The sequence below is a fragment of the Nelumbo lutea genome, chromosome 3, assembly GCF_056320005.1.
Source record: "Nelumbo lutea isolate HS-2025 chromosome 3, American lotus-T2T, whole genome shotgun sequence".
In the NCBI taxonomy this organism is placed as follows: domain Eukaryota; kingdom Viridiplantae; phylum Streptophyta; class Magnoliopsida; order Proteales; family Nelumbonaceae; genus Nelumbo; species Nelumbo lutea.
This window is the reverse complement of record NC_142686.1, coordinates 57,512,126-57,524,604: the sequence shown is the minus strand read 5'-3', so window position 1 is coordinate 57,524,604 and position 12,479 is coordinate 57,512,126. Positions and strand designations below refer to the sequence as shown.

General features: G+C 40.5%; 1 protein-coding gene across 4 annotated transcripts in view; it reads right to left on the bottom strand.

Annotated features, from left to right (window-relative positions):
* Positions 1-2,472: 2,472 nt before the first annotated feature.
* LOC148865142 (receptor-like serine/threonine-protein kinase ALE2) overlaps positions 2,473-12,479 on the bottom strand; it is a 48,889-nt gene continuing 38,882 nt past the window's right edge. For all 4 annotated transcript variants that reach the window (XM_088980361.1, XM_088980362.1, XM_088980360.1 and 1 more), the window contains 3 exons: positions 4,455-4,844; positions 3,573-3,813; positions 2,473-3,442 (listed from right to left, as the gene is read on the bottom strand). In XM_088980361.1, the coding sequence (XP_088836487.1) occupies positions 2,725-3,442; positions 3,573-3,813; positions 4,455-4,844 (1,349 nt within the window). In that variant the 3' untranslated portion in view covers positions 2,473-2,724. The remainder of the gene's footprint in view (positions 3,443-3,572; positions 3,814-4,454; positions 4,845-12,479) is intronic.

The following is a 12,479-nucleotide window of genomic DNA, read 5'->3' as shown; positions in this document are numbered from 1 at the left end:
AAATGAGCACATAAGCTTAATGGGCCTAAAGCTCAATTCGAACGGGGCTTGAGATAGTTAATTAAAAGGGGGCAAGATATGATTTACAATCTGATTAGAATTAGCTGAAGGATAAGATAAGTCTTATCCATTCAAGAGTCCATATCCAAATATCATATTTGAATTAAGGAAGTCTCTCCTATTTAGATTAGGAGGCTGATCTTGAGAAGGCTATAAATAAAGGGCAAATTTCTCAATTAAACAACACAACAACCTGTAGAATTCTCTCATATTCTTGTCATCCCTACCCAATTCAATCTCCTGTTATAGAATTGATCAAGAAATGTTCTTGATATTGTTTTTTGGTTGAAGAAACAATATGAAGTCGTGCTCACCAGCCCCTATTCAATTCTTGTTGAAGAATCCTTGTTCTTACTGAAGAGCCATCCTACTGATCCTACTTCTTCACACACTGTGTCATTTTCAGTGGAAGTGAGTTTTAGTCTTCTCCTTGGGTGTAAACACCTTCATTGGGAGTTACTGTTACTTCGTATCAGGTATATCCCTCTCCTCCCCTTTGGTTTCAGATCTAGTCCGGTTTTAGGTTCAAGATTGATCCTTAAAAATGTAGTTTTCTAAAATAGGGAATGTTATTCCTAGATGGGAGAGAGAAATTTTTGAAATTTCGTCCAACCTTCCTACAGGGTTCGGCCATCCATATGATAGATTTCTCATCCTTTCACTCAGGAGAATGGCATCAAAATCCATTTTTACAAACCAGTACAATGATGATGATATCATCTAAGCTTTGTCCCAACTATAGGGGTTTGGCTGCATGAATCATGTTCTACCATTTTGTTCTATTCAGTACCATATCCATTGTTAGATTATAGCCCTTTGAATCATTTCTCACTACTTTAACCCATGTCATTTATGGTCTGTCGCTGGCTCTTCTAGATTCTTCAACTTGTAACTGATCACTTCTAGTCTCTTCAACTAGAAGGGATAGTATTATCTAAAAGTAGAAATAATTAAAGAAATTTGCCCTATTAAATACATAATATAAACAATACATAGATTGCATAAATGGAAAAATCTATAATGCCAGAAAAACATGACACTCAAAAACCACCCCCTCCCCCAGACCCTGGTGAATCTTAATGAAAACCCACCTAATTGGTTATCACTTTTATAATGCCGTATAATTTTTTCTGTTATTAACGTCTTTCTTGCATCATAGTCGAACTAGATTGGCATATATGTGCACACATAGGGTAAATGTATCATAGAAGATTGGACAAGCTCGAGTTGGGTTGGGCTTGATCTAGAACCTCTAGGTGACTAGGTCAAGCTATGCGATGCCTCAATATAAAATGAAGTTAAGGAGCTCAAGTTTTCAGGCCCAAAACCCAACCAATGCAAGACCTCATATTGGGTTGGGTCAACCCAACTTGTCTTAGGCTTAGATAATATATACGCCCAATTTGGATTTGAGTTGCAGACTTAGTCTATACCCAACTTGTCTTAGCAAGGCTAACTGGCTAAGATGATCCGTTCAGGATTTTCTTGCCAAAGTTCTGTCATTCATGACTTGAGGTTGCCACCATTCACCAATTTAAAATTTCAATTTGAGTTTTATGCCCAATTTGGATTTGAGTTGCAGACCTAACCTTGTGTGATTATCAATACATTTTCACTTTGTGTATTTTTCACTTGGATCTACCATTTTCACCATATGTGATTATCAATGCATTAACTTCATGAGAGTAATCTGGAATCTGGATGCTGATGATGAAATACATTTTAATTCAAGAAACTACCTTTGAATTGAAATGTAAAAAAAAAATATGTTTTGATCAATAAAAGTGGTCAATCCTGTTGGAAAATTATCATCTCGTGCTAATACACTACACATACATTGCCTAGTTAAACAAAAAACTAAAATAAATAAATTTTGTTCCCTTGTGAATGAATTTCATGTGAATTAAGAGGAATTTTCATGATTTAAACTGGCCGTTCAGTTACTTTTGATGGCAGGGGCATGGATAAAGACATACAGTTGATTTGACAACATACGGAGGTCGATACAAAATCGAAAAATGTGGAGGAAATACCAAAAAAACACTAAATATGGGGGATGCATTTGAAAAATCTCAAAAAAAGAAAAAACAAATGATGGCATCATGTCAGATAACTGGGAAACCGAGTGATTAGAATAATCAACTTGACGGGACCCACCAAAAAGAAGCACCGAATTTACAATCGAACGGTTGACAGTTGACACGTGAGGCCAGCCTCTTCAGATGACAACAGGTCCCAACTTTCAGCTGACCCGGAAAGAATTCCAAGTATTACACAACGAGTAGGCCACCAGATAACTATTTTAATGTTGATTCTCCAAACCTGGAGGCTGGAGGCTGAGCCCCCTGTCATGAGTTCACACAGGAGTAGTTGATGCTCTGGAAATATTAAGGAAAACCAGCAGGGGGAAGCTTTTGGCCATGTTCGTCACCACTGACCTCAAAAGTTAATATAATACATGAGTTCCAAATTACATCTCTAGCAATTAAGAAATGAATCAAGGTTCCAAAATTAGAAGCTGTGCCATCTCCACCCATCTCACCAAACATCACCCATCAACGGGGAAAACTACAGTAATGACTACAAGGACACACCAATCAAGCACAGCTGGAAAAAACAGGCACCTTTGGACTGTACATTTGAAATTTAGATTAGAAACAAGACTCAAACCCAATACCTATCACCCCATACACGCCTTGGAATAAAGCCCCCATGCTCACTCATACTTCCTCTCAACCTATAAAAGGCGGGTTTGCTGCGAACCGTTCTTAGGGGACCTGATCTGTTTGCATGCCTAATTGGTAAAGATCCCTCTCCTCCCCCTATAAAGCTTGACGCTGAATGTGGTCTGTTATTATCTATATCATCAAGTGGACCTGAGCAGTACTCCATTGTAATGAATGAAGAAGCACAACCGTAAGTCAAGCGTGGGGAAATCCCACCTGCATTCCACCAACTGCTATCTGAAGGGCCAAAGTCTCCCTTCAAGTCACAATCAGTATCAGATGGTTCCTTCTGACTACAACAATCTCCACAGGTTTCGTCCATATCATTATAGATGAGCTTCAGTGCCTGCACAACTTCACCCATGAATGGCCTCTGAGCCACCTCTGGGTGAACACACATTGAAGCAATGGCTGCCACCTTTGCCATGTCATCAAAGTTGTAACTTCCAGCCAAGGAAGGATCCACCAATTTCTCCAGACCTTCTTGGTTAGTAAGTAGTGGTCTTGCCCAAGTCACAAGATTCTCTTGTCCCTGAGGTTGAGACATGTCTACAGGCTTCCTTCCAGACAGAAGCTCCAGTAGTACAACCCCGTAACTGTAGACATCACTCTTGACAAGTAGATGCCCTGTCATTGCATATTCAGGAGCCACATACCTGCAGATTCACAGATTTGACTCTTTTCTTAACTAGAAGGAAAAGTTAAATAATAAGATGTCTTCACATTGGAAAACAATATGATATCTAATAATCCAACCAGTGGATATAAAAAAGAGTCCTTACTTACCCAAACGTTCCCATGACCCGGGTTGAAATATGATTACTTCCTTCAGTTGCTTCCCTCGCCAGACCAAAATCTGACACCTTGGGGGTGAAATCATCTTCCAGCAAAACATTACTAGCCTTAAAGTCACGGTGGATAACACGAGGATTAGAATCCTCATGAAGATATGCCAGTCCTCTGGCAGCACCAAGGGCAATCTTCATTCGAGCATCCCAGTCAAGAACCCCCTTTTCCTTGTCAGCACCTGAAGCATCACATGTTGGTCAATCATTTAGAAGAGCACATCCTAGGTAATACACCCGAAGAACTAGAATGAAATAGACAAAATGGAGGGGTGCATCTGGAGTATTGTGTGATAGGAGAATACCACATGGGCTAAAAGGAAAAGTTTAAACAACGGCTATCTGACTAACACTGTTATATGGGGCAGAGTGTTGGGCAATCAAAAAACAACATGCCCATATATGATAGAGAAAAAGATGCAAATTTTGAGATGAATCAGTGGAAAACTAGAAAAATAGGATAAAAATGAATATATTTGTGAAAATATAGCAGTAACCCAAATAGGTGATAAAAAATGAGGGAAAATAGACTAAAATGGTCTGGTCACTCTTATCATGTGCATACAAACCATCAATGGCACCAGTAAGAAGTGACCTACTACAATGACTAGAAGACTTGGGGGAAGGAAAAAAGACATGGGCTGAAGTAGGAAGAAATGATTTGACAGCACATAATTTAACAATGGATATGGCATTGAAAAGAGCAGAATGGCAGAACAGGACTGATGTAGCCAACCCCATATAGTTTGGACAAGGAACAGTTGAATTGTGTTGAGTATCCAAGATAATAAGCATTCATACAAGGAAATGGCAAAAAAGGTACCATGCAAGTGGGACTCCACACTCCCATTGTGAACAAGCTCATATACCAAGCAGCGTATGTGTTCTTCAATGCATATACCAATAAGTTTGACAAGATTACGGTGATGCAATCGGCTTAGCATCTCAACTTCTGAAATAAACTCACGGTCCCCATTCTGATCATCCCTTATGAGCAACTTAACTGCAACTTCTGTTCCATCTTCCATGATACCATGATAAACTCGTCCAAAGCCTCCTTCACCCAAAATCTTTTTAGAACTGAACTTTTCAGTGGCCTTCTCAAGTTCAGCAAGAGTAAATGTTTTTACGGAAAGAATACAAGGACCCATGGTAGAAACAAGTGATACTGATGCTGAGCTGGCCATACTATTTGACAAAAAGGACCTGATGCCTGCATGTCGAAAGTCAATTTAATCATGTTAATTTGTCACTAGAACTTTAGTCAAAGATTAAATTTACTCGTCTATGAGAAAAGGATCAAACAAAATCACACTTAGCAACAAAGGTTAGGAGGTTAACCCAACTTAGAAGGCCATTGAAACTCATGGATCTTAAGCTTCCTGCTAAGAAGATTCTGGGATTCAAACAAAACTAAAAAAATAAAGAAAGAAACAAATGCTGTGCCCATGACAAGGATCCGTAACGCATCGGGGTGTATCAGCCGATGTGTATCGTATCAGTGACCCCCTGATACGCCCCTACAGTAGGTGTTTTGGGGTCTGAGGCCTTAAACTGACCCCCTGAACTGGTTTGAAAAAAACTAAAAAAGAAAAAAACATAAAGCGCCCAATGATACGCCTATCTCATTGAAAAACCTTCAGAACCAGTGGAATGATGTTTTCTCTCTGGAAGCCAACTATCCAGTAACCCAGCCTATCTAATGGCATGCCAGAAGTGCCAAGGGCCAGATCAGCCACCTCTGAAGTAGTCAATCACCACCTGGGAAAGGAGGTGCTAGACAAGGGATAAAAGCTCTGCACCAATGAAAAGTTAAAAAAACCAATCAGACCTAAATAAACCTGCAGAACCATTTTTTTAACCTTGTTGCCTAAGCAGGTCTTTTCCAAATCGCCTCAGTAATTTGAGTTATGATTTATGAAATCCACCTTGTTTGTTCACTTGACCTTACACAATGAATACTTGAGATATGACAAATTATGGACACAGATGGTAAAAAAGAGACTAAGAATTCATGTAAGCAAAAACATGAAGTTCAGAAAAGGTTTAGTTTAGTAGAATTAAATTGAGTAAGCTTGCAAAAGATACAGCTCATTGGTTGTCGTGTAAGCTATGATATTGGTGACCATAGTGAAATTATAGATTGGTAATAGTCATTTATTATCATCAAATTAGCTGACTCATCATAGTGAATCTCTTTTAGGTTAGCCAAAAAAAAAAAAACACTCAGATTATTTAGTCATAGAACAGTCTATACCTAGTTATTGAGATTAGGCCATAGGGATCAATGATCAATTGGGAATGGAAGAGTACTAAATTAACTATTGGACCATCTTGGAATCACAGCTGGGTTTACCTACAGCTTTTTTTTTTATCAGCAACAAAAACCTTATTAATGATGTGAAGCTTTGTGAAACTTTAATTACAAAGGGGGGAGGTAAAATGTCTTTACTCCCCACCAACAGAATACAATGGAAGAAAGTTAAAAATTAGCCCAAAACATAGACTCCCTATTCACCCCTTGCTTGGCTAACCCATTTGCAAATGAGTTAGCAACCCACAGCTTTTTTACTGCCATATACAGCCAGTTAGCCAAAGTTGAAAAAGATGATCTGACAAGTGGTGGCAATCGGCTCCCAAACTTTTGAACAGTTTCAAACAACTAAGAAGATGACTTTGTGGTCACGGAAAGAGGAAGTGGTGCTTGGACGAGTCTGTTAACGGGGGAGGATGTGAACTGGATGGGGGAATTTTTTACAAAAGGTGATAAAAAAGCAGGGATGATGAGCAGGAGATTGCAGGTGTGTGAAGAGGGGAAGGGTTTTACACATTTAACTATGTGAAAACAGATGGGGAAAATTTTTTCGCTTAAGCTGTTGTGCAAGTCAGGAAGAATGAAAAGTATTTGTATCCCTGAAGAGATGAACAAATCTGGTCAGAGTACTTTCGAACAACTTGTGTGTGTGTTTACCCCCCACAACGATAGCCTTTGCCCTGGCAGTCCTCTACCAGAGGTTTTTCCGCAACTGCTGGAGAGAGGTAACAGCAGGGTGGTGAAGGCTGGAGGTTCAGCCCATATCTTGATTGTTCATCACACAAGGCCATTAGGAAGATGGAAAATTGCTTTTATCCGTACCAAACCTAAGGAGCTGGACTGGAGGGAGGTTTATACCTCTGAGATAGTACATCTCCTGCTAATTAACAAGAATAGAATAGTGGGCTTTGTTCCTTCAGAGAACTTAGTCTTTACTTGGGTCAGATAGGAATTATTACCTATTTATGGGAAGTGGTTTGACTAGGTTGTGATCGATCATTGGACCCTGAGCTTTGATGGTTGGCTGATGATTCAGGCCTAGACTTTCATAACTGGGCAAAGGAAGCTTTTGAACTGATTGGTAGTTTCTGTTGTGGACTTGGGACTATCAACTCAAAAAACAAGGAACATTTTTGGAGTTTCATTTTGCAAAGTGAAGATGACAAGGGGGTTGTAGTAGGGATATACTCGGGCCCTATTGGAATGGGAGATTCCACTACAGCTGAACTAAAGGCAGTGACCTTTGGGATACAAAAAGCTATGGAGGTGGGAGTGAGAAAATTAGTTGTAGAAGGCCACTCCAAAGTGGTTATAAGTTGGCTGAAGCAAAATGAAAAACCCCCCTGGCTTTTTAGAAATGAAATCAAGAAGATTAAAAGCTTATCCAAGGACATGCAGCTATTATTTCAGACTTTCAGTGGACTCCAAGAGTGGCAAATGGATTTGCTGAGCAGCTAGCTAAACAGGGGGCTAACAGGGAACATTGTTTCTGGGCTCAGTTGTAAGGCTGAAAAGTCAAAGTTGGTAGTTCACATTTTTAAATTCTATTGGGGTAGCCGAGGCTACTCATAATCTGTAATATTTCCTTGCTCTTAATGAAATTTCCTTTTATTGATCGAAAAAAAAAGAGTGAAGATGAAAAGTCAAGTGGTGCATTCCAATACTTGGTAGAAATGTTTAGCTTTACCTATCAATTGAAGTGGAGAAGATGAATAAGTCTCCTGCTCAACTCACCGAGTCAACTTGTTGCAATAGCTCTCAAACATGTGGTGGATTAGGAGTTCTTGATCTGCCACATACCGAATCAAGTTTGTCTAGTGTCACTCAAGAAAAGGATTTTGTGGGTGAGACTGCCCCTTATAAGACAAAAATGAAAACAAAAGGCACCACGCTGGAAAAGACAGATCCAAGGGCGGGGGTGAGATTTCCAGAAGAGGATAAACACTTATGACCTTCTCCAGAAGAACAGTGGCAAACTTTTTATCCCCCCCCCCATGCTTGCATTTTATGCTTCTGTAATGGGGAATCAGCTGATTACCTTCTCCTCTGTTAGGAAACAAGAAAAATCTTGTACGACATTCTTAATCTTATAGGCTACAGTAGGGCTGCTGCCAAGAAACATTATGGAGTTCCTTTGGCAGTGGCAAGGTAGAAGCTTAAGCAGTAGAGGTAACATCGGCACTGTTGTTCATGTGGTGAGGTGGGGTGTTTGGGATGAGAGACATAATTGCATCTTTAACAATAAGGCCAAATCTCAGGAGGAATTGATCTCTCACATAACTCAGTTGTAATTTGTGGGTAAACAGCTCTGAAACTTTTAAAGGTATCTCAGTTAGTGATCTTAACAGGAATATGATAAACCTTCTAATCTCCTCCCCCATGCATCTCCCCCTCCTACGAGGCCTATGTATAAGAGAAAGGGTTGATGGAGGGGCTGATGGTGTTAAATTTGATGGAAGTGCTGTAGAACCTGGTGAAGCTGGGATTGGAGTGATAAGAGGAAGAGATGGCACTATCTGTTGGGTTTTCAGTGGTCCTATTGGAACTGCTAATTCTATAAAAGCAGAGGTTCCAGCTGCTCTCGCAAGTATCCTCATTGCTAAAGATGTGGGCATATTGAACCTAAACACTGAAGGAGACTTGGCAAACACTATCAAGTGGTTAAGAGAGAAGGAAGGTGGCCCCTGGAAACTGGCTCAGTACTTGGACGAGGCTAGAGATATTCTGGTTCTCTTGAATGCAAATCTGTATTAGATTCCTAGAAATCTAAACTCTCTAGCTTATTCTTTAGCCAAATCTGGCGCCTGCAGGGACTATTTGTTTAGTGACAGATTTCTTCCTATGTAACACTGTGTGCCTTTGATTTTTCTTTTTTTTTTTTTCGTTTTCCTGCTGTACATGACCTCATGTACTGCCTTTTTCTGATGAAACTCAGTTATTTTCTCTCAAAAAATTCACAGCCATTTATACTCGTGTAATACTATCTTCCTTTATCCATAAAAAAAAATGTCAGTCACAAATTTTAGGTCATATAAACCTATATGACCTAAAGGCCATGAGAACTTGTTTACCTAACATGTATACTCCTAAGACAGAATTCACATAAACTGCTAAGACAGAATTCAGATAAACATAGGGGAAATTGAATGCAGAGTAAGCCACCTAAGGTCATGAGAACTTTGTTGGAATAATGTTAAAATAACTTAGTTGCAGATGTTAGGGCCTGTTTGGCTAATTAAAGTGTTTTTTTTTATTTTCGTTTCTTATTTCTGTTATGCCTGTTATTGTACTCAGGGGCACAAGGGTCTTTTCCCTTGTTATTTCTGCTGCCCTATATATAGTAAAATAAACACTGGTGTCGCCAGTACTGTTACATTGCAAACCTTCTCTCTTCTCTCTTCTCTTCTTCTCTTCTCTTCTCTTCCGCTTATCTCTGGTCGGCTAAACTGTCAAGATGGTATCAGAGCGGGAATGCTGATTAAAAGAGAGCAGATCAATCAATCCTACTGTCAAGAGAAGATCGATCAACCCAAAGAACAGATCAAACAGACTAGCAGAAAAGAAATCTGATTCTAGACTACAGAATAGCTACAACTGGTACAGTTCTCCCTATTTCTTCTCTTCTTTACTCTCCTTGGTCATGTGTCGAGTGAAAACCCTATGAATCTGGGGCAGCTGAATGCTGTCGAACCTGTGTAACCCTAGTTTTTCTTGGATCGTGTGATCCTGTTCATGTGTTAAGACAACTGTAGGTCAATGCTGACCTGTCTTCTCAATGGTTTGAGTTGACTATAAGTGAGAAGGATCTCTCCTGCTGATTAGTGGCTGTTAGATTCTGGAATTCTGGTAGGTGGGAACTGATAAAACTATACAGGTCTGAAATCTGCCGAATATTACCTCAGTTTTTGTCCAAAATTTGGTACTGTTTGTGCTCAATCTGGTTGGTAAACCCGAGTGTGTGGGTGTGAACTGAGTGGAGCATTGTTTTGTGGAGTAAGGAGGGATCCTAAGTCCGGTGTTTGGGACTGATTAACTGCTTGACCATGTCGACTGAGAATTCTGCTACTTCAGAGATCTCAGGGAGCCACAATGGAGTGAGTGGGGGAATGGATATAAGCTTTCCCATGACTGTCATTCCCTTTGATGGTCTGAATTACCTTGAGTGGTCTAGGGGGATAAAACTCTACATCACTGCTAGGGGGCGAATAGGATACATCAATGGGAGAGTAAAGGAACCGAAGTATGGAAGTGCTGAGCATGATAGGTGGAACCAAGAGAACAGTATGGTGATGTCTTGGCTCTTGGTTTCAATGCTGCCACGAGTAAGGAAGACTTTTATGTGGGCTGAAACTGCTTGTGAGATATGGGAACAAGCGAAGTCCACTTATTCAGAACAGAGACACTATGCCAAGATATATCAACTACAAGCTGAATCTTCTACTTGCAAGCAAGGGGAGAGGAGTCTCTTGATGTACTATTCTGATTTGACATCAATATGGAAAGAACTTGATCACTATCAGAATGTGAATTGGAAGTGTGATGAAGATGCAAAGGCCTATAAGTCATTTGTATCACAGCAACGCGTGTTTGCCTTCCTCCTAGGGCTGAATTTGTCATATGAGTCCATCAGTCTAGGAGGTGTATGCCTTGATGCAGTCAGAAGAAAGCAGAAGAAGTGTGATGAATGGTGTAGAAGGGGAGTCAGTTGCCCTAGCGGTCCGGGGAAATTCAGATACAAATGTCGGAGGTGGCTTTAAAAGTGGTGACACTCAGAAAAAATCAGAAGATAAAAGCAAGCTTTGGTGCACTCACTGCCAGAAGACACGACACACTAAAGATACATGCTGGGATCTCCATGGAAAACCTAAATGGGCACAGGATTTGGGTAAGAAGTCAGCACCGGATCAGGGCAAGAAACCAGGCCAGCAGAATCAAAAAAGGTATAACTCAGCTAATATGGCATCGACTGAGACTAGTCCTTCCGTAACTCAAGAGAGACATCCCGGTTCTGACCCTAAGGAAGATATTATCAACTCCTTCCGTGAACATTTGGAATTGTATGGTAGGACTCTCCGCCAGGTGGATTCTGGGCCTACTCCTACCTCATTTGCGTTTACATTAGGTAATGCCACAGCCTTCCATGTGTCATCTCATACTACTGATTCACCTTGGATTATTGACTCCAGAGCCTCAAATCACATGACCGGTAAGTCAAATTTGTTTCAAACATATAACCTTCTCTCTAGGAGAGAAGGTAAGACTGGCTGATGGTTCTTTTTCTACCATAGCTGGCCGAGGCACCATATCTCTCCCACTTGGCCTTACTCTTCCTAATGTCCTGCATGTTCCGAAATTACCTATTAATTTGTTGTCCATTAGTAGTATTACTCACTCTTTGAATTGCTCAGTCACCTTTTTTCCGTCTTCATGCGTGTTTCAGGATTTGACCTCGGGGAAGACGATTGGTAGAGGAAGCATGGTGGATGGTCTCTACGTGTTAGAGAATAATGCTGGTCTAGTGGTGACTGAGTCCACAAGTTCGTCGAGTGAGAGTTAGGCTTATTTATGGCATAGTCGTTTAGGTCATCTTTCTTTTGAGTGGTTAAAAGTTATGTTCCCAAAGTTGTTTGAGTCCTTGTCAGTGAGTCAGTTACAGTGTCAAACTTGTCAGTTGAGTAAGCATTGTAGAAGTTCTTTACCTTTAAGAAATAAAAGATCTGAATTTCCATTTCATATTGTTTATTCTGATGTTTGGGGCCCTGTTACTCTACCTACCGCGGCTGGCTATAAGTATTTTGTTACTTTGATTAATGATTATTCTCGATACACTTGGGTTTACCCTATGCAATCTCGAGATGAAGTGCGACAAATTGTGAATGATTTTCAACGCATGGTGTTCACTCAGTTCCGAACGGAAATTCATATTTTCCAGTTGGACAATGCAAAGGAATATTTCCATAGTGATCTCACGAAGTTCTTTGCTTCGAGTGGGTCACTTCAGCAAAGCTCTTGTGCCAGGACACCCCAACAAAATGGTGTGGCTGAACGAAAAAACCGTCACCTTCTCGAAGTTGCTCGTGGTTGCTGATTCATATGAATGTGCTAAAACAGTTCTAGATGGATGCAGTATTGTGTGCAACATATATCATCAATCGCATGCCCTCTCGGCTACTAGAGTATAAGGCCCCACATCAGCTCTTGTTCCCTACAGCCCCGTTGTCCACCATTCCAAATGCGTGTTTTTGGGTGTCGTTGTTTTATCCACAACCTATCACCTACTCGTGGTAAACTTGACCCTCGGGCTATTCCTTGTGTTTTTCTTGGTTACCCTTCATCTCAAAAGGGGTATCGTTGCTATGATCCCATTGCCCGCAAGTACTATGTTTCCATTGATGTCTCATTCTTTGAGAGTCAACCGTTCTTCTCGGTTTCTCCTCAGGGGGAGAGTAGGGTTGAGGAGAAACAGGCAACGACTCAGATTCAACTACCTCCTTTACCCGATCCTCCTCCATTCCGGATTTTTCATCGTCGCCA